At 36.8% G+C, this 23,778-nt stretch overlaps 1 protein-coding gene across 2 annotated transcripts in view; it reads right to left on the minus strand.

The window, feature by feature from the left end:
* The window catches only part of VAV3 (vav guanine nucleotide exchange factor 3), a 329,628-nt gene that overhangs the window by 7,560 nt on the left and 298,290 nt on the right, over nt 1-23,778 (minus strand). For both annotated transcript variants that reach the window (XM_019746514.3, XM_019746513.3), the window contains exons 22-25: nt 22,323-22,357; nt 18,609-18,725; nt 17,965-18,052; nt 10,898-11,027 (exon numbers count right to left, since the gene is read on the minus strand). In XM_019746514.3, the coding sequence (XP_019602073.2) occupies nt 10,898-11,027; nt 17,965-18,052; nt 18,609-18,725; nt 22,323-22,357 (370 nt within the window). The remainder of the gene's footprint in view (nt 1-10,897; nt 11,028-17,964; nt 18,053-18,608; nt 18,726-22,322; nt 22,358-23,778) is intronic.

Here is a 23,778-nt window from a genome sequence, read left to right on the forward strand (position 1 = left end):
AAGACCAGGTATAATATAATATAATATAATATAATATAATATAATATAATATAATATAATATAATATAATATAATATAATAATTACCAGGCCTTGTATTAATTTTTGCTCCAAAAGACACATTAGAGCTGATTGCCTGCCTAGGTTTTATTTTCGGGGAAACACGGCATTACAACTAATTTTACAATCTGTCCAATTCCTTTATTACCATACAATATAACTGGTATCTTTTCATTTCCTTGAGATCACGATATACCCACTACTAGAGAGAGGACAGGATGCCATCTCTAATTTAGTAAGAAAAATGGCACACACCTATTAGTGGCAGAAAATCCAGTGAGAAGATTCCTATCCTAGATCTGTGAGAAATTAAATTAGAAACTCTCATTCTATACATTACTTCTGGCAGGTATTAGACTTTTCTCCTTGAACTGTTTTCTACGTGTCCACCCTTGATTCTCTCTCTGGGACTATTTTATCCATAAAGTAATAAGAGAAGACCATTTCTTCTTTTATAATTTCTAATGAAGGTATTGTAAACTAAGAGGCTGGAGTACAACAAGAGATAAATTAGCTCTAGAAGGAAGAAATAAAAAGAAATCAATGGAAGCACAATTAAATGCAATTTAAACAATCTCAACAATAGGTATATATATTAGATCAGATAATCTCTCTGTAATCTTAAAATACCTGCCATTCCTGAGGTAATATGGGTACTGCCTCACCAAAGGACTTAAATCTCTGTTTCAAATACATAGTATCTGTGAGCTACCCTAAAAGCTTTCTTTAACCCTAAAAGCCTTACAAGCATTTGTATTCATGTCAAGTAGCTACATTTCAAATCTTCTTTAATCTTATCTAAAATATTATAATGTTAACTAAATGGAAGTTATTTCCCTCTGATTGGCCCTTGCTTCCTCTGCTGGCTTCCCTCTACTGAACATTTTCCGCAAAGAATGGAACAGATTCTTGGATATGCCTTGGCCCCCTCACCTGAATTCCAGTGACTTCAGGACCCTGCCGGGAGGTACAACCATTATCTCTGATTTAACTTCTCTGAAACCAAACTCATCCTGAAGCAAAACACCCTCCCTGCGATTTAGCTCAACCTCTAACATTTCTGGGTTTTTTCTTTAATGACTTCCATGTTCTCTTGCAAACCATCCTTGCAAATTCAGGGTATTCTGTTTCCCAATTGGCTTTCTGCTTTCAGCTTTCTTTCCATTCTATTCTAAATACTCCTCTCAGCTATTCACTGTAAACATAGATTCATTATTCTTTTCCCTAAATTAAGAAGTCCAATCTCCTGACCTGAATTCCATGACAATTCATAGTCTGGCCACAACCTGCCTTTCTAACCATACCTGCCATCATTTTCCTGTAACAAATTCTTTTCACCCAGACCAATTTCCTAATACCAACCCCCTCGTGCACCCCCCAGGCCTTCAGCTTCATTTTCAACTCAAACCTTCTGCTCATTCTGGAGTGCTGTTCCTTCACTTCTCCTGATAACCTTAATGTCCTTGTCTCCAAAGTTCAGCCCAGGCCCCTTCCATGAACCTTCCATGACCAACCTTCCATGACCAATCCAGACACATGCCCCTTTCTCTGTTCTTTCCAGCCATTGATTTTGCACTTACACCATGGCACTCCCTGACTCTGCTGTTTCATTACTGCCCGTGTTCTTGTGTTATATCTCCAGTCAGTCATTGATTCTGGAGAGCAGGGGCCAGCTCTTCTATTGCACCTAGACCCCCACCCCCCTGAAGGAGCAGGTCCAGTGCTAAGCCACTGATGCTGCTGAATGGACATGTATCTCAGCAGGATATTTAATTCTGCCAGCTCTTTAGGTCTCCTCCTCCTATTCGCTTAGCTCATCTTTTGCTCACTTAACTGCTCAGTAAGATTTCCAACACAAGCCGGCACAACACACAGGAAAGGATGTGAGATATGCTCTGGTTTTATTCCCCAGGATCCCTGAGAGCCATAATCTATCAATGATATTCCTACAATAACTGTAATTTTTTCTGAGATGTTGAACAGCTATTAAATGCTGTAGGTCTCATGGCATTAACCATACTGTACGCCTGAGAATCTTAGAGGTAGAAGGTTAATCAGTTTCTCCTGCCACCCAGTGGATAGCTCTCAGCCAAACAGTCTAAGGATTGTTAGGGATGCTTTCTGCTTTTCTACACATTGTAGCTTGACTTATTGTTGCCAGTCTCTCTGTACATCAGTTTTCACTGCCTTGGGGTCCTTAATTCTCTCTGGCTGGCAACATAGCATTTAAATGGCCTGGCACCTATGGAGACAAGAGTATCAGATAACGTGTGTCCCTAGGAAAGTATGGATTTAAATCTAGATGTAAGCAATGTCAGAACAAGGTACTTGATAAAAATACTTTGCAGAATGGTTTAACATGCAAAACATCTTTATATGCATACTGAGAATACATCCACCTATTTTTACACATGTATACAGATGCATGTTTTCTTCACCAAACTCCTTCTACTATATCAAGACATCATAATATAAGATGACAGTAGCATATCGTGGAATGGAATTAAAACAGCCGAGTAACAGTGACATTCAAATGTGAATGTTGAGAGTTTATCTCTTGGCCTTGTGTCTTCCTAGCCTAATATTCCCTTCACCTCCTAATATCAGTCGGCCTGGTATTTTGGGGAAGTTTCTTGAGAGAAAGAACTCTTTTATTCATGTTTGTACCCACTGAGACAATAGTAAATTAATGTTGAGATCTTTTTCATTGAAATAATCAGTTGCAAACTGCATGCTTTAGTTAAGGGCCTAACTTCCTTCCTCAGACACTTTTAACTCCTATTAGCACAGACAAAGGAGAACCTTGCTCATAGAGGCCACCATATGTAGGCAGGCCTCGCTGGTCATTTCTTACATGTATGGTACCTGGCATGCAATCAGGCTAATAGTCATGGAACGTAAGCAAGTAAGTGGCCCATAGTTTAATGACTTCATGTTTCTTATTAGGGACGGTTAAGAATATAGTCAACTATTTTCACGTTAAACAAAACCCAAAGTACCAACATTCTCTAATCAAAACAGAAATTATCTGTTAAATAAATAAATTGGAAATAGAAGCTATCAGCATAGTCATAATCAACTGATTGGCAAATCATTAGTGAATATTATTCAGTTCTGAGACTTGACCCAGAAGAGAGTGCCACAGAACACAGAAGTATGTCAACTTAAAAAAAGAACACAGTGTGTACAGTAGAATAGAAAAGTATGAATGAATTGATATCTGATGCCTATACTTTTGTTGTCAAGGCTAATTAAGCACTGCCTTAAAGTGATAAGCTCTGCCTTGATCAGACCACTTCTGTTCATGAGCAAATGAACATCTATTCAATTTTCAGCAATGTTTGAAATTTGTACACAGCAGAGACCAAGCTCAATCAGCACTCTTCCTGAGGTACTGGTCATCAAATCACACAGTACTTTTGAACTACCACTTGATTTTCCATTACATGCATTTGCTAATTATTGTTCGGGATAGACATTACCTAACGCTCAGCTTTAAGTTGTAACAACTACATGTGTTCACACCCATTTACGTAATATAAAGCTGTTAGTAAAAATACCAGGGGTGCCAAAAAATGTATACAAGTGGACACTTTGGTCAACGTTGCTCAAGCAGTAGTTCGCCGTAATCAGAAGTGTCTGGACGCTGATGGTAACCACTTTGAGCACCTGTTGTAATTGCAGAAGTCAAATGTGACTTGTAACATCTTTTGTTATTAGTATATATTGAGTATTACAATTTTAATAGTTTTTTCCTTTCTAAAAATGTGTGTACTTTTTTTTGGCATCCTCTGTATCTGGCAATTGGACCGATGGTACCATCATCAATACAGGGATGCTTGTACATTCACTGCCCAGCAGTAATCTAGAGGTTTTCTGGAAGAACGATGTCCTCTTATAACTCCAAGTTATAAAGAGTGAAACAAATTAGAATAAGTATGGAAATATTTAGAATTAATACTAAGATTGTAGTGAGTTGAATGGTGCCCCCCCCTCCCCCAAGAGACATGTCCACGCAAAACCTGTGAACATGACCTTATTTGGAAAAAATTTCTTAGCAGATGTAAGTTAAGGATCCCAAGATGAGAGATCATCCAATATTAGGGTGGGCTCTAAATGCAATGACAAGTGTCTTTATAAGAGAAGAGGAAGCGAGATGACACACCGAGGAGAAGGTAATATGAAGACCAGAGATTGGAGTGATACATCTACAAGCCAAGGACTGCAGGGGATTGCTAGCAGCCATCCAGAAGATGGGAGAGAGGCATGGAATGGATTCCCTCTCAGCGCCTCCGGAAGCAATCAACCCCGCCAACACCTTGATTTTAGGCTTCTGGCCTCCAGAACTTGAGAGAGTAAATTTCTGTTGTTTTAAGCCACCCATTGTATGGTAATTTTTATGGCAGCCCTGGGAAACTAATACAATGAGATTAAAACAAATATTGAATTATCACAATAAAATTAGACCAACTCAAACCCAAATGCCAAATGACTAAGGAAAAAGATGACAAAGGGCTGAGGATAAGATAGGGAGGTCAGAAAATAAGGGTAGATGAACATAGGTATGTTGAATTACAAGGGTGAGAAGGTAAAAACTACATTAAGTAGATGTTTGAGGACTTTATAAAAAGGAGATAATAAACATTACCCACTTTTACACTGTAATAAAACTAATAAGTAGTGGTAAAGCATATCAGGATTTTTCAGGAATTGTCAGGAATAAAAAAGCTATATTATGTTACATTGAGACAAATAAATATAAATTATACAAATCCTCCAAGTCCAAGTTTCTAAAACACTGGCTAAAATGAAGCTAAGCACCTTGTGAGCTGGCCAACAGAATAACATGGATACTTGTATAGAAGGAAAAGAGACCACACCAGAGAGAGCAGCCCAGGTGCTGACTCTGGCTTTTACTTTTTCCTTCAAGGTCATTTTTACGGTCCCAATGATCCAGCAAGCCTTTGTCAGATTTTGAAGAATTACTATAATATTCGTCACCACACCAAAAAGAACATGCTGATCTATATTTTGCTTGCAAACTCACCCATCTTTCCATGCTTTTTCAAATATCAAATCCACATAGCCCTTTAATACCTGCTTTGTCTCCCAGGGACCTCAGGTTCTGACTTCACTAATTTGACCTTTCTGCCCCCCTGTTTCATGAAAGGCATTGTGCAAAGTGCAACTTAAGGATAAGAAACAAAGGAGGCTGGTTCCTAGGGCTTCTTGGAAAAAATACACCAAAAGAAATAATTAAACCTATACAGAAATTATATTATGTTCTATGTATAGTATGAAATGAAGTATTAATGATTTGTAAAACTCTCTCTTCAACCCAGACCACTCCTCTTGGTGGCAACTGCCTGCTGAACCATTGAGTATGCACAGATACCTCAGATTTTGTGCAAAATTGAATGTATCACCTTCTCTCTACACCTGTTAGACCTCTTTTCTTTCCCGGTCAGTCAGTGGTTTCACCATTTGCCAGTTATCCAAGGCAAATACTTGCGTATCATACTTGTACTACTCTACCCCAACTCCTTTATCCAATCAATTCAAGCTCCAGAATATATTCAAATCTGCCCACTGTCCCGCTCCACTGTCACTATTCAACATTTGTCCAAACCACCATCACGCCTCCATGGACATCTGTAATAGCTTCCTAACTCCTCCTTTTCTGTCCGTGCCTCCCTCCAAGCCACTCCTCACATACTCGCCAGTGATCTTTTAAACAATGTAAATCAGTTCATGTCATTTTCAGCTTATAAAGCTTCACTATAGTTCTACTGCATAGAATATCAACAGATCTACTCACTATGCCACAAACACATTAATCTCATTCCAATTCCTTAAATATATAAAGTTCCTTCCTGTTTAAGGTCCGTCACACAAGCTCCTTCTTTGCTGTGGAGTTTCCCTACTCTCCACCACCCTACACCCTGCCAGCCCACCTGGATCCTTTATGTTTCAACAAAATGTCCTTCCCTGGCCCGACAGGTTAAATAGGCCCTCTTGTCATACGCTGTCACCCATGCTCCCACTTCACAAGACTTATTAGAATTTGTGATCATTTATGAAGTTACTTGTTTTACTTTCGTTCCTGTCCACTGGGTTGTCTGATTCACTATAATAACTCTATCATCTAGCACAGAGCCTGGCACATGGCAAGCATTGAATAAATATTTGTTGAATAAAAGAATGCATGAATAAATAAGCAAATACAATGTGGTCACAGGTAAGGAACAGATGGTTTCAAATATGACCTACTCAGCGCTCCATATACCCCCAAATCAGTGCACTCAGCAATCCCTGCACCCAGATTAGGTGAAAAAGGAGGGTGCTGCCATTTTCTCCCAGTTCTGTCAGACCTATTCGACTAATGGGATCATCGCCAAATCTTAAAATTTTTAATCCTGAAATAATTCGGACTTACAGAAAAGTAGCAAAGATAGTACAAAAAATTCCCATATACTTAAACTCCTCAAATATTAACATTTTACTATGTTTGCATTATCAATTTCGGTGTTTTCTTTCCTGAACCATTTTAGAATGTGTTGCAGGCATAATGCTCTATCTCTAAATAGTTCCGTGTATAATCCCTAAAAATAAACGCATTTTCTTCTTTTATAATCATAGTGCAATTATCAAAAGCAAAAAATACTATTACTTTGTCTAGAAACTTCTTCAAAACTTAATTGTCCCACGCATGTCCCTTATAGCAAAAAAGGACATGCTTCTGGTCCAGGATTCAATCCAGAATTACATGCTGCGTGTAGTTGTCATGTGTCTTAGGTCTCATTGAATCTGAAACAATTCCTCAGTCTTTCTTCGTCTTTCATGACACTGACACTTTTCAACAGGATATGCCGATTATTTTGTAGAATGTCCTTCCATTTTGGTTTGTCTGATCTTTCCTCATGATTACAATCCAAATATGTATTTGTGGAACAGGAATATAATCAAAGTGGTGGTGTGTTCTTCTTAGGGAATCACATTAGGGGGTACACGATATCTATTTGTCCCATTACAGGTGACATTAACTCTGATCACTTCAGTTTTTTTCTATCTTTCCTTTTGTGATTAATTGTTCTTGTGAGAAGATACTTTGAGATTATCTAAATATAATGATAACCAACATTTTTTAAAATTAGCCATCTCTACACTGTGGTCCAACTAATTTTCCATAAATAAGAACTTGGAAAATGTTTGCGGTCTGCTTATGGGTCATGAAATAGCTAATTGTGCAATGAAGTTTAAATGTGTGCTTTATAAACTGACACCCAATCTCAATCTCTCTCTCTCTCTCTCTCTCTCTCTCTCTCTCTCTCTCTCTCTCCTCTCTCTCTCTCTCTCTCTCACACACACACACACACACACACACACACACACACACTCACACACACACACCACTACATAAAGAGTTGGTTCCTTCAAAGCAGAAATTGAAAGAGGAATGTAACCTTGTCATATTTTTCTAAACAAGCTCAAACCCATGTCTGGGAGTAGATCTAGGCCTGGGTTAAGATCCAATTCCTGACATTCCTTCCTTGAATCAACACAAACAGATTACAGAGCTTCTCCATATATCAGCTTCCTTATCTATAGGTACAGAGATTAAAATCATCCCTTCATCTTGGGGTTGTTGTCAAGATTAAACAAGAAAATGTAAGTAAAACATCTTCTCAGTGTTTGGCATTAAAAGCTGCCCTCTGTGTGTTAATGATGAAAAGAAGAATGTTTTCTGGAACAGTAGGGTCTGTACTGTACATAGCTGTGTGATAAATCCCATAACACAAGTATACAGAATGTAGGGAAGGTTCTATTAAAAGATCATCTTGTAGGTAATGTGAAAATGTGCTCTAAGAGTGTGAAGAGATAATAATGTTTACTGAAAAAGCAAACTGTTCAAAAACAACAAATAAAAGGTGAAAGTTTTTTTTTAAGACCAAAAAAAATAAAAGAAAGCTAATTGTGCAACTTTTCCTAGTGTAATTGGTCTATTAACATTCTACTTTACTTCCTTCTCTCGTGCATACAAAGAAAGAAATCTAAGATGTTATCTTGAAAAGAATATAATAACATATCTAATCTCATTCCTTATTCATCAGTTGAAAAAACTGAGGTCCAGACAAGTTAAGGGACTTGCCTGAGGTCAGACAGTTACTCAGCAGCAGACCTGAAAATAATTAAGTGCTCCTTGCAGAGCAAGAAAGGCAAAAAGGTCAATGCAGTGCCCTTCAAATACACAAGCCCACAGGTCCACTGAATCAGTAAGGGGGTTCTTACAGGGATGCACAGGACAGGCCAGAACATCCTCCAGGGATGGAGTCCTTGCCATTTCTAGGGAAGCACAACAGCTCACTGCTATGCCTGGGTTTTCTCTTTGGCCTCTCCTCCTTCTTTCTCTCCTTATCTTCTCTGGGAAACACTCCTCAGTCATCCCAAAGGCAAAAATAAACTCTCGTAACCCTGGGGAAAGAGCCTTGCTGCCTATGGGCTCCTAACCTAGAACTGCTATGCTCCTCGCTTGATACTCTGGACTACTGTTTAATTCTAATCGATATATTTTTATATGTCAGTTTGCATTTGTGTGAGGGAGTTCTGTCATAATCATACCACATTTCACGAACCTGAAAAAGCGTTGGTTATCTGCCCAAGAAAATTCTGACCTGGACTGATATGGAAGCAAACAGCTTCTTCTACAAAGCCCTGGGACTTTTTTTTCCCCAAGGGGACTGCTATTTAAGAAAGAAATAGTAATAAAAGCAGATTTCAGGAGTTGGAGCTTCAATCTCAATTTCTACCCAAAACACAGGGTGGTACTAGGCTTTTAGCCTGCCGGTTCTGCTTCCTCCGAAGCCTCTTAGGAGTCATGGAGACGCCAGTACCCCGCGTCTGCGTCCAATCCAGTCTCCCCAGGGAAGACTTCTTGGCCAAGTTATTTTTAGATGACATTTAGCAGCATACCAGGAGCTATGAACCAGAGGTAAGGACAATAAAGATATCCTGAACACTCCTTCCAGGCAGAAGATGCAGCGTTTCTGCCTTATCACTGCCTGAGAAGTACAGCATGTGAAAAATTGGAGCTATGTTTTAATTAAGGGTTAATCCTTAATCAGAGCTTGGTATAAAATAAGCAAGGCATATTTAAAAAGTCATAAAAGGAAACATAGACATTGCTGTGAGTTAAAATCAGTAATTTTTTAGTCAGCTCTTACAAATACAAGACCATGTTTTCTGCGTTAGGAGTTACTAGTCGTGGCAGTAGTAAAAGTTGAAGTGGTTTAAGTGGTAGTGGCAGTTGACCTTCACTGAGTTTTACACGTGCTGGTACCATGCTGAATAGTTTCTATATAACACCGCATTTATTCTTAGTGTTCTATACAATACTCATTGTACTTTCTGTTTATAAAATACCCAGTGTTGTCGAAAATACCGATTTAATACAAAGTCAGCATCAAGTTAATAAAACATTGAGACAGTGCCACAAATTCCACCTAAGATTATAATCCTGTTACATGGTAATAATGGAATAACCTTGGAGTGTAAACCTTATGCAATTATGGCTGACTGAGGTACTAATTCACTCCCTTACTTCTTCCAGTCACTTTAGGAGCAATATCTTCTCTGACCAACCTATATAAAAATGTAAAACTCCTCAACCTAAATGATAATCTAAGAAATTGGGTAACATTGGGCTGAAAAAATAGAAAGACAATTTTGAATAGGTGTTTAAAGTTTCAACACAAAGTGTGCTCTGACTACTTTCACTGCACAAGCTTGGTCATTTATCACTGATTTTTGTGAAGAGAACAGCTATTAAGTTATACAAATAAAAAAAACACAAACCTGTCAGTTGATGTGACAAATTACTTGTATATTTACTTATATGAAGTGTATGAAATTTTACTGATGCTGTTTGAGCCCTGAGCATTACCTGTTTCCTTTCCAGTTTCTGCTTTTATGGGGGGAAAAAAGTTCAAGTTACATTACACTGATAGACATTCTTTTTTGAAATACCTCTAGGTATTCTAGTTTTGCTTAGGCTAAGGATTCTAAGAGTAATAAAGTTGTATTCATAGTCATTTCTCCTCCAAACAGTTTTATTAAAAAAAAAAGTTATCAAAATAAGAGAATGAAATCACATTTTATTCACAACATTTTTCATCATGATGTTCTCTTCACATGCTATGTCTACTTCCAGGAAGATGATGTGACATTAAACAGTGATGAGAAAAAAGTTTTTGATTTGAACTCTTACTCCAACTATAACATGCTTTTGGTTTGTGTGTAAATCTTTGGTGAATAGTTGTGGCATAGTGCTCATTCTGAAATAAAGTGGCTAATGTATACTTTTAGAAATACTGGCGTCAGAGGAAACATGATTGAGTCAGTTACAAATTCCAAAAGCAATCATTGAAATAGAACCATCAGCAGGCTTGGGATAGTAAGCTAGATGGGCCAGCCGTGCACTAGCCTTGCTTAAATACTGTTAAGTCAAATGGCATAATGACCACCAACATGTGTAAGTTAAAGAGATTTTGGCTAATACAGAAGTCAGTGAAAATTTCAAAACTTACGGGTTAACATACCCTTTACATTTCTGATGAATTTCTGAACACAAAAATGATTTTTAATTTGGCCCAAAGAATCATATCTTGATATGTTCATAAACCAGTTGGTCCATCTAATTCTGCTTAGCTAGAAAAATTCCTTGCTAAATTCATTAGCATATTAATTGGTTATATTTCAAATTTTGGAATAAGGATGTTTAATATTTTTGTGCCTCCAATCCTTAAGTGACAGCAAATTGTATTCTAAATTACAATACTCACAGCTGTTGCCTGCTCTATTACCCCTCTGTCCAGTTGAATGTTCTGGCTCCTTGTATGGAAACTGTAGAGTTGTATCTAAGGTTCTGAACCCTTCTTTAAGAGAATGATGCTTGTAATACTCCACAAGTTCCTATAAAAAAAATATAAAAGATCATTTTTGATAGAGTTCTGCTCTCAAACACATGAACTCCTTGACATAATGCTATACATATAAGGATGACCGATTTAATGCTAAATTTTCCATACGCATATGGAAGAGTAAGCAAATAATAATTGCTCCCTGCTGTGTGGATGGATGTACATGACACCTACCTACCTTGTTTCCCCAAAAATAAGACCTAGCCGGACAATCAGCTCTAATGCGTCTTTTGGAGCAAAAATTAATATAAGATCTGGTATTATATTATGTTATATTACCCGGTCTTATATAATAGTAAAATAAGACTAGGTCTTGTATTAATTTTTGCTCCAAAAGATGCATTAGAGCTGATTGTCAGGCTAGGTCTTATTTTTGGGGAAACAAGGCAGTAACTGTCCTTGTTACTCGGGCTGTTTGTAATGTGAGTTACCCCTATTGTTATTCATGGGTAGAGAACATCCTGCTAGGCTTTAGTCAGATGTGGTAAATGAAAAGAAACCATATTAAACCTCAAATTCAGGACAGTAATTATTGTTCTTATTTATGAAATACTTGCCTTTCTAAACAAAAATAAAGGGAACAGCTGTTTGCTGAATATATAGCAATTTCTAATTTCCTGCATGTTCTTTCAACGTCGCAGAAAAACAAACTTGATTCTAAAGGTCCTTTTCCAGGCTAACCCAAAGTTGACAAACCACAAATGCTACTTGACATAGTTTCTGGCTTACGATGACGTGTTAATGACTATCTCATAGCTCTGCATGTCCTCTGGTACTTACAGAGGTCAATAACATGGTTCTTTCCAACTTTCTCTAACACCTAATTTGCCTTAAATACATCCAAGCCTAATATAATAACCTCCCACCATCTTTCACACTAAAATTTCAGGAAATTTCTTTTGAGATGTTGGTTTCATAGATTTTACACAAATCTGAATCCCTCTACTTTAAATAGAAATTAAATAATAACTAATTCATAATGAAAACAATGTATATTATTATCAGATGAGTACTGTAGATATAACGCTGCTTACAAGTACCTGAAATTAAAATCAAAGTAAAATCACTTTTAACCTAATTATTTTGTGCTTCTATTATAGCACTATTATTTACAAACAGTGTAAAACCAACTCATTTCTTTTAAAAAATCACACTGATATCAACTTAACACCTCCATTCAGTGCTTATGTTCAAAGTTCCCCCCAAAAATAAACTGGGCCAAAAATCACCTAAAAGAAGAAAAAGAGATTCATCAATGCTTTATTAATCATTTATGACCAAACTTAATGAGTTGTGGAATTTATTGTACGGGGAGTTTCAGGGGTCACAAGATAACTAGGAGTTCTCATCCTTGAAGGAGAGTGAGGGGTTATGAGAATTCAAAGGCAGGAGAGAGAACTTCTTTTGTGAGTCAGTGGGGAGGATGAGGGGACATTGCATTATGCAGATAGCTTGGCTTAAACTGAAGAACAGGTGAAATTTCAAAAACCAGGACAGAGGAAAGGATTATTTTAAGTAGAGCAGTCAGTCTGGGAACAGACACAAGTTGATACAGACCACATTCATAAACAAAAAGGAAGCATGGTGGGGCTGACTCACTGAATAAAGCAAATGGAAAACTGTCAACTCCTTCATCTGTAAAATGGAGATTTCACAGACTATAATCAAGGATGTATAAAGTACCTGATTCATGTGACTATCAAAACAGCTCCCGTGCTCTCATGTACAAGGTCTTTTATATAGTTTCTCCCAATCTTCACACAAGAGACAAGAGATAGGCCTTGTCCCTTTGATACTCAGGCTCAGTGAAGTCAAGGGCTTGTGTCTGTCTCCAAAGGTGTGCTCTTAACTATATCACACTACCAGCAAACAGTACCTGGCGAAAGTAAGTTCACAGAAAGGGAGGCAAAAGGGAAGGCGCATTTGCTAAGTGTCCATGATGTACCAGGAATTTGTTTGCTTAGACCTGAGATGCTAGACTTTTATGCACATTATATGTGTAACTTAAAAAAAAGTATTTCTTCCTTCTCTGGACCTAGATTATGGGGATTCTTGATGAAGCAAAGGAATTTGGAGTCTGAACAACTGGAAAAAAAAGAGAGAGACAAAACACCAGATAAAAGTTTATATACTCAAAATGGCTTCCATGATCAGAATATGGCATTTGTATTACAGTGATTTTGAATACGGTTTACAAAGGCAAGGTCTGGAATTAAATTCTAGAGACCAATATTATTATTTTAAAAAATAAAAGGCAAAATTTTGTAAGGTCTCAAAGAACTGTACATCTGTATATTGTGTGGCTGATGCAAATGATACCAGAGAATTGTCCTGTTAGGAATATTGTTCAAGCTGTGTAAAATGTATTCTTTTCTTTATCAAAAATACAAAAATAAACTTGAAAGAATTAGAAGCCAATAACTTTGAACTTCGATGTAATTTTGTTATAGGTAATACGGATTTTATGTATTATATTATGAGTTTGTATGAATTCAAGTTTATGTGAAGTAGGCTAGACACCCTAGAATTATCATACTGAAAAGGAGTTGGGGATCATTTAATACCTACCCACCTCCACATTTTATGAAAGAAAAAATGACTTTTCCAAGGCTTAGGGTCATGTGAATTAGTAAGCTGCAAAACACTTTTTTATTGCTTCATTAAGCATGGAAGATATTTTAGTTCCATTTTTACAATTTTATGAGGGTAAATCTTCCTACATGTTTCTAACTGGGTAGAATTAAATAGTGTCACTGTGGATCATTTCCAACTTATACTCTTATGCCTTCTGTATTTTAGTCTAAATCCACCCGTACTTTAGCAGTCATTGACCTTCAGGAACTACAGTAAAGAAGAAGACTCTAAACAAAAGAAATCGCTAAGCTTTCCTTATCTCACACTGACACAGCAGTGTCAACAATTCAAGTCTCTCTAAAAAATAATGAGTGAGAGCCAGTCACTCCAATTACCAAGGAAACAGGCAATGGGGATGATTTATAAACAACATTTGGATATGGATTGTCTGGCATACATGAAAATTAGCACAAAATTAATGCCTTGTAATCTGGATACAGAAATTCATTTAGAATTTGAATTTAACGACTAAGAAACAGAAAGATTTTGATTAACCAAGCTATTGAAACCCAAGGGAAAGAGTTAAGGTCACAACCACCTAAGGCCCCATCTTCTCTTTGGGAAACTGGCTAATTTAAAACAAGCTCTGGAATTTGATTGTGTTTACATCCTTTTCAAATTAACATTTAATTCCAGGCCCTCATGAGTTTAATAGGTAGAAAAATATAACTTTACCACTAATGATGGGAAGATGTCAAATTATTACAAAGAAACAAAACCACAGACCCTATTTATTTGTAATGAGAACAGTGTTATTTGACACCAGCATGATAAAAGGTAACTGCTGGAACTTGTGTGATCCCGGTTTCGAGAAGCCCTACATTGCCAGAGTGAAGGCTATGGCACCTATTCAATCTCCTTCAGAAGGGGCTGGTTACCGATAGGAACCATCCTTTCTGATCAAGCATCCATGTAGTATTTTCCACTTTAGGTTCAAAGGCCAGCGCCATTGTGAGGTTCTTAGTACAGATGGATTCACAATTTCAAAGCATTTTTAGAACAGTGGAGTCTTTTTTGAATTCTGCAAAAACGGTGCTTTTTATATAGTAAGGACTCAGTAAAAATGTATCCAATGAATGAACAGAAACAAAGCAAGGGCAGCTCCAGACTAGTTCGATTATCTTGTCAACGATTTTTACTGTCATTCACTAAACCTGACAAAAGTATTTTTCTAAGACTGAGGTTTTTCAGTTTCTTGTCTGTCTTCCTTTTAACAGTTATAGTCATGAGTCATTTAATGATCAGATTAGTTCTGAGAAATGCGTCCTTGGGCGATTTCGTCATGCCAATGGTTAGGGGCCACGATCAGCAAGATGGCCAAGATGAAATCAAGCACAAGAGAAAATGATGCAATCAAGACTCAGTATGGATGAGGTTGCTGCCAGCATAACATGGCACCCTGTTTTACAGCAAACTTTTTTGTTATAAAGAGTACACGCTAAAATAACAATGAAATAGAATAGTAAATACATACACCAGCAACACAGTCATTTATTATCACTATCAAGTATTATGTATGGTACATAACTGTATGTGCTATCCTTCTGCATATACGACTGGCACTGCAGTAGGTGTGTTTACACCAGCATCACCACAGACACGTGAGGAATGTATTGCCCTGTGACGTTAGGATGGCTATGATGTCACTAGCTGATGGGAAATTTTCTGCTCCATTTGAATTTTATGAGACCACTGTGTACACAGGGTCTGTTGTTGACCAAAACGTAGTTACACAGTATGACTGTATATACTGTGGCTAACGTTTTGTAATTTCATTGTAGTTTTCTTATTAATTCGTAATCCCCTCCCTTTAATCCACTGTGCTATGTACTTCCTTACACAACATCCCCAGATATGGAGGAAAACATAATATGCCTGTGTCTCTAGCAGTGGCATTTCTGATATTTTACACATACCATATAAGGGTAACTTATTTTAGCTCTGTGACGGGTACTTTTAATTCCACTTCTAGAACATCAGTGCAGAAACTTTCACTCCTGTCTGGTATAAATTATTTGGATTCTGGGTCGTTAGTGCTTTTTATGCAGATAGCAACTCCAGGATCTATGTTCACTAATCCAGGTCACTGAGGTATTACGGGCTTTTCACCTCTAACCTTAGCACTAAAGAACGTTCCTGAGCTGGACCCAGGTAACACAAAGCTGAATTGAGCAGCCCTTTCCAGTGACTATTCCTTTCATCCTCTTTGTCTCCTCTAATGGGAGTTCCACAAAGGCGGCAAGGCTGGCAGTCATCTTTGGCCCTACAGCTTTTTTTAAAGCCTCATATTTACGATAATACCACGAAGCAGCCTCATTACCATCCACGGAAGTTTTGCAGGTGCAAACTCAAGCTGGTGTATCTTGCAGTGAAGAGAAGACCCCCTGTGCATGGTTTTATCATGTCTCAGCTCGGGCTGTCATTCATTATTTGTGCTTCCACTCGCCACCTCCCCGCTAGGTTTGCATTTAAGGAAGAGCCTCCTCAGGTCCAGTGCTCTCTGTGCACAGCCTGCTTGTTCGTAAGTCACGTCCACAGGGAGGATGCCTGGATCTTGGTCACCAATTTGACAGTTTACATTTGTCAGGGCATGATCTTGCTGTCCATACTGAGCTTTTGGATTGGGAATGTGGTAGTTATGTCCAGAAGGGCTTTCTTACTTTGCTTTCAACTCAAGATGCTTCCATTTCTTTAAAACACAGATTCCTGGGGCTGGCCCAGTGGCTCAGGTGGTTAGAGCTCCATGCTCCTAGCTCCGAAGGCTGCCAGTTCAATTCCCACATGGGCCAGTGGCTCTCAGCCAAAAGGTTGCCAGTTCAATTCCTTGAGTCCCACAAGAGATGGTGGGCAGCACCCCCTGCAACTAAGATTGAATGCGGCACCTTGAGCTGAGCTGCCACTGAGCTCCCGGATGGCTCAGTTGGTTGGACAGCATCCTCTCAAACACAAGGTTGCCAGTTCAACTCCCGCAAGGGATGGTGGGCTGCGCCCCCTGCAAATAACAACGGCAACTGGACCTGTAGCTGAGCTGCACCTTCCACAACTAAGATTGAAAGGACAATAACTTGACCTGGAAAAAAGTCCTGGAAGTACACACTGTTCCCCAATAAAGTCCTGTTCCCCTTCCCCAATAAAATCTTAAGAAACAAACAAATAAACAAAAACACGGATTCCTGTCTTACAACAGTTCTAAATTTTTAGATAAGGCTTTCAAGCTGGCCTACTTTGTAAAGCTCTCATACACTCAGTTATAACGTTCATGTTAACATTTGCAAAGTGCTTTGAGATGTTTTCCGGAAGGATGCAGTATGTATCATTTGATTGATGGTTCAATCAGTGAGTGGTCCTTCCCCAATGTTACTCAAAGTACTTAGCAGAGTGCTACAAATGCATTCGATGTCCTATATCCAAATTCTTCATTATCTCAAAAAACTCTCTCCAACTTGAGAAACAGACTAGATCACTTTTAAGGAAATATGAACTTTTTATTATCAGCAATGCATATATAATGACATATCTGCACTGTTTATATGATATATGCATTATATTCTTAAGTTGTAATTCTTAAAATTAAGTTGTAATTTTTTAATTGTACATACTATTAAAATAATCACTGTTCATTTACAACAACTTGGTAACAATATGCTATTTCAATTTAAATATAAAGTTCCTGTGAAATATCAATTATTGCATGTTAAAAAATGTTACCGTGTTAGTGTTTAATTGTCCAAGGTAATGAAGGAAAACCATAGTAGAGCTCACTTAAAATAGCATAAAATACTAGAAGCTTTTTCATTTGACATTATGTTGCAGTTTGCATGAAATGAACCTAAATGTGGGAAGCATTTCACCTATTACAACTTGCTATGTTATAATTTAAAATACCTTCCTCTTCCTGAATGAGGAGATATAGAGGCAGAGGAAGGGAGAGGAGGAAAGAGATGATATTAAACATTTGCTGTGCTTCATCAAACACAAGACAAAACTCACACGAATAACTGAAAGTTGGTTATATTTGAATTGGTCTATTACTCTGAGTCATAAATAGTGTAGACGCTGAAATAGTATCTAAAACTGGCAAACTTAGTTTATAATGAAAAATATGACTAGGGCAACATAAAACAATTGGAATTCTTAAAATAAGAATTTTCAGGATTTGCCGCAAAATTATAATATGATTCTCTTTAAACAACTTTTTAGGGAGCAAAATTTCCAAGAAACTACAGAATTAAACTGACCTATCTAATAAGAGAAAAATAAGGACCACAGATTGAAAAGAACTAATCAATGCTTACCATTAAACTTTTAAATTTTCTATTTTCTGCAATGTGAAAAAAGCCATCTCTTGTTAAAATCTTGATGTGCTTTGCTTCATTGTTGTACCTGTGGGCAATGAATAGCTTATGAATATAAATGTGTTTTTAATCAGTAGAAATCAATAATTACCACAGGGCATACCCCAATAACATTATAGGAATTCATTCTGAAGAGAAAATATATACCTGTGCCAATACCCTGGTGACAGCTAATTAACAAAATATATTTACTGGATTGGTTGAAAATACAACCAACATTTGAAGTGACTGACCAATCATTATGCCCAGTTTGATTATGCCCAATTCTTCCGATGGAGAATACAGAAAAACAAAATAAAACAACATCTAGTAATTTATACTCTTAGATTTTACTAAAAACATACACACATCAAGTCACCAAAATACAATGTTATGAAAGAAATGCAATATGCCAATTAGCAGCCTATAACACATAATACTGCTTTTCTAACAGATATTTTCAAGTATTAATGAACTGTCTGGATAGATGCATTATTTCTACTGTAATTAGAACCTTGGTTTTCAACTTCAGTGTTATACATGTCAGATGGTCTATGCAATTAGAACAGGAAATCTATTTCTGTAAAAGTACTTGTCCTACTTACTTAATGCTAATGGCGTATTCTCCTGACTCTTTGCGCCTGTGCCTCACAAGGTAAGTACTATTTACCCTATTGATAAGTTCAGTCTCTGCCTGCAATCTTTCCATCGCTCCAGCAAACCTGTAACGACACAGAAAATATAGGTAATATACCTGGAAGAGCACAGAGGCTAAAAATAAGTGTCTGTCAGGATTTTAATTGAGTGGCAGAATGAGCTGTTTTTACTTCTATACCAACTAATGACATTGCTTCACGAAGATAACGCAGAGAAAAGTACTTAGATTCTTCCAAACACAAATGCTCTACGAAGCTAACAACAGTAAAGTGAACAGTGCCTAATACACAGTAAGCACCCAGAAAATCTTATCAAATAAATAAATGGGACAAAGACAAGAGCCAGTAGGTCTTGGGTTAGAAAGAGAGTTGTAGGGCGTTTGGGGACAAGAGCTGTCGGGAGTGTAGAAAAGGACCCCCCTGCCTAAGACACACACACATACACACATACACAACCCAAAAGCTTCACCTTTTCTATGTATACTATGAAATGAAATCTCCTTTGAGCATCTTTTAAAGGAAGCTCCTGTAACAAATTATTTTTTTAAATTATTTTTGTATATAAGATTAATTCTTATAGTCCACAAATTTGATAACCAGTTTTCTTAAGCAATTAGCAGTAATGAGTAAAAGACACATATATATGAGTAAAAGATAGATATTTTTCAAAACCAGAATTCAGTTCTTCCTAAACTGTGTTGGCCTTAAACACACTCAAATTCCACAATAATAACAATAATCAAAGGCCCAAGTTAAATGTGAAATATTCTTTAGCGACCCTTCACATCACATATAAGCTTAGCATTTACTGGAAAAACGTACCAGAGATTTTGGCCAGTAAAAGTTAAAGGAAAAAATGTAATGTTTATATCGGGGCTCTTTCAAAGCTATTCACGAATTCATATTCCAGAAAATTATCTGATTTACATATAGACACATGTAGCTCAGTGTAAATACCCACTTCTAATCTATACTAAATATTTATTTAAAATACACATGGTAAGCATTCAACAAAAATTTGTTGAAGGGGGACTTGTGAGGTTTCCACCAAGATAGCAGAACTAAGGGCATTTTATGTAGATAGTACCTCAGGTTAAAAGCACAGTTATCACAACCCATGAACAATTAGTACCTAGTACGATCTGACTCACACCTTCCTCTTCAACCTTATCTCTTACAACCCCCTTCTTCACTTTCAGGTCTAGGAATTCACCAAGCTCCTTTTAATCTTTGAGTCTTCTCACAGACTGTATTTGTGTCTGGAAAACACTATCAACACACATCCCATCTCATCATTGAGGTTTAGAGAAAGGTCTTCTCTGACCATCCCATCTGAAGAACGTCATTCCACATCTCTCACTCTCCGCTCCATGATACGCATCGTAATATCTCTATTTTCCTTCATGGCACTTATCACAATTAGTATGCAGATACGCATGTTTTATCCAAGTGACACATGAACATATTTTTTTAAAAATAACTCATGCTATAAAAATTTTAATGCAAAAGCATTATCCCATGTTATCAGCATTCTTCTCCAAGTCCCACGTCAATACATGTACCTATATTTTTCTTATTTCCACTTGCATATTTCTAAATAACATGACTAAACTACAATTTCATAATGTCTCAACCTCACATATCCGGAAGGAAAATCACTTTTTCTCCACTTACGCACATTCTTTCATAGTCCTGCTTCTCACTCTTCCTTCTACAAAGCCAGGCCATCGGGCCCAGTTTTGTCACGTTGTTACATTCAAAGAACATCTAACATCCAAAAAAAAATAATTCCTCAAGGTTTTCTTTGCTCAAGCTTCTTTATCTCTATCACAAGTTCTTTCCAAATTCTCTAAGAGAATTATAAACCCCTCAATAATACATTTTTCAACACCGTGTACTATATCTGTTCACTTTTTTCTATGGAGACATTCATTCCTCCTGAGACCTACATCCTCTTGGTCTAATCAATACTGCTTGCCCTCTAAGCCTGCTGAACCGCTACAGTCCTGGGCCTTCCCTTTGCTCCCCTTTCCTGGATTCTGTATCTCCCTCTTTCTTGGTTTACAAGCTCATCCTTCAGCTTCCTGCAAATGGATACAGGGGATGTCATACTCGGAAGGCCTCACATCCATGAAAATATATTTTACTTCATTCTTGTCAGGATTATAGTTATTAATTGCATGGAAACTAAGACCTCAAATTTGTCTTAAACCAGGTAAACTGTAGCAAACATTCCCACTTCTATCACCAATCTGCTACAATCTCTTCAGCAAGCTCAGCGCGGAAGCTCGGGGAGGGATGGCAGAGAAAGCAAATAATGACTAGAAAAGGCAGATGTGACTGCTGAAGGAGAGCAAGAGGGCAGATGAGAAGAATCCCATCCTTTACACAAAGCATTCCTGCAATAATTCAGCATTTCCCATGCTATGGTTATATATCAGAAAACAATCAGAATTTTTTTTTTTTTAAATCAGACAGCTCAGGTGTTCCTATATTTGCAAACTGAACTAGTACTATATACTTGCAGAATATTTCATTTATATACATATCCTGATATCTAATTTGTATGCATATACTTCAATATCAAGAAAATGAAAATAGATGCAGTCATTTTAAGAGGAGACAAACACAAAATTCAGGGAAACAGATATAAATAAGTGAATATGCCCACTTTTTTTTTTAAACATTAACAGGTAGTATAGCAACGTACGGACAACATAACTTGGAATATCCTGCTCTAACTTACTAGTTGCATGGCCTTAACCTTTGTTTCCTCATCTATAAAAAGAATAAGAACAACCTTCCTTATAGACATGTTAGAAAATCAGAATTAAATAACATGTGTAAAATGCTAAGCACATAGTAAGTACTGAGTATACCAGGGGTGTCAAAAAAAATGTATACACATGACTTGTATTCATCTTTTGTTATCGGTAAATATTATTACAATTTTAATACAGTTTTTTCCTTTCTTAAAATGTGTATACATATTTTTGGCACCCTCTGTATATTAGTTATTGTCATATGACAATCTTAAATATTCTGGATCCTACACAGATTTTTTCCAGTTGAAGATATCACTCCTTACTCATCATGTCTAAAAAGTACTAATCACTATCCACTTTGCTTCCTTGTTTCTATTAATGATGATACTAGCCTCCAAGTGGTAAGTGAGCTCCATATAGATCCAAAACTTCAGATGTGACTACATCTTACTTCTCCCATATTACATGCTATAAATTGTACTTTTAAGATCTATTAACCTTTCTGGGCTAATTTTTAGTTTCGGACAATGAAATCATGTTTTTTTCTCTGCTTCATGAAATCTACTTTACTAAAATACAAGATACGTATTTGCTTATGTCCTATTCCTTTCTGTGGCTGTTACAAAGTTTGAGTTTACAGTCAAGTACACATGTATGCACACGCACGCAAGCGCACACACACACACACACACACACACACACACACACACCCCACTCTGATAAAGATATGGAAAGGTCAGCAATATGTAAATTCATTATAGTGTTTTGTTACATCTGAGAATACCTCTATCCAGAACAAATGGAAATGGAATGTGGTTTACTAACCCCACATTTAAGGCGTCCTCAAGCTAAGGGTATGGTATTTCAACTTAGCTACACAAACATTTTTAATGCTTACCAGGGTTGGCAAGAATAATCTACTGGTTTGGGCACCTAGGATATAAAAAGGCAAAAATAGATTAAGTTTACTTAAGGGAAGCTTTTAGAAATCAATCATTAATTCAGTTTAGCTGACTCAGCGCTATAAAACCCTAAGTAGCACAGTCCTGGAACTATCCATTGGCAATTTTATACAGAGTGAATCATAGTATATGTCAGATAAGTAGAAAATAATTCATCTTGCTTTAATTCATTCTTTCATTCATTTTACTGCCACTGTACCTCCAAGGGGAGAGATAACAGGAAAAATATGAATTGGAAACTTTTTTGGTATTTATTATCAAGGCAGTTTAATCCTATCATAAAAAATTAAAAGGAAAATGTTAGGAAAACCAAAGAGCAATCTGTTTTCCCAAGACATTGGGAAAACAGGCAAAATAAACAATATATACTGCATATAGACTCTTATTTTGTAACAAATTCTAAACTTTGATTTTGAATTCTACCACCAGGAAAACATTTATTCATGAAAAAGTCATGGAAAATATTTATTTTTCCCCCTTTTCTCCTATAGAGCTTCACAACAGAGAAAAATATTACATTTTCTATGCAAATAAAGAAAGGAAAAAAAGGAAAACTTCTTCTACTTCCTCATGGTAACTAGAAAATGAACAAAGCCAAAGAAGGTATACTAATATTCATAAAATAACAAATAAAATGCATCCTATGTAGAGGGGGACAAAGTTTATAAACTCCTAAGAAAAGACTGGGAGTTGTCTTGTGTTCAGAAATTTTTCATGAAATCATCTGCATCTTTGATATATACACACCATGGTATTCTGGGCCTTTTTACATTGGGTAATTAAAAATATTATTAACACCATTTGTAACAATAAAAACTATCATATTTCAGGGGCCTGGCCAATATGAATACGTCTTTAGCTATGTCAGTTTTCATAATGGGCTCTTACAATTTTGTCCTTCCAGGTTAAGAGTTATATATCAAAATATTATCTTTCTGTTCAGAACATCTTTAAAGTTATTGATATTTAAGTATTTTAACGAATGGATCATATTTTTAACTTCATCACCTATAAAATCCTGATACACAGCAAATAATATTGAAAGTAAATTATACCCATTTAAATCCTGCAAATATTTTCTTGTACCATTTTGTTTTCACAAACAGAAATCAATCTTCAACAGTTTCCCTTTTGGTGATAAGATATACATGGCCTCGGAAATTTGATGGGACAAATATTTCCTCCTTCATTCTCCTTCTCTGTATTCTTTAAACGTATACTTATTCCTAAGCCAATCTCTCTCTCTCCCTCTCTCTCTCTCTCTCTCTCTCTCTCCCCCCCCCCCCCCCAGGCATCAGAGAGTACATTTTATGTTATATTCATCCATAATATTATTTCAGTAAATACTCATTCTCCGGGTATCTAACTAATGTGTTTGATGTTTTCAGAAAA

The sequence above is a fragment of the Rhinolophus sinicus genome, chromosome 7, assembly GCF_057876585.1.
Source record: "Rhinolophus sinicus isolate RSI-liver-muscle chromosome 7, RSI-T2T, whole genome shotgun sequence".
NCBI lineage: Eukaryota > Metazoa > Chordata > Mammalia > Chiroptera > Rhinolophidae > Rhinolophus > Rhinolophus sinicus.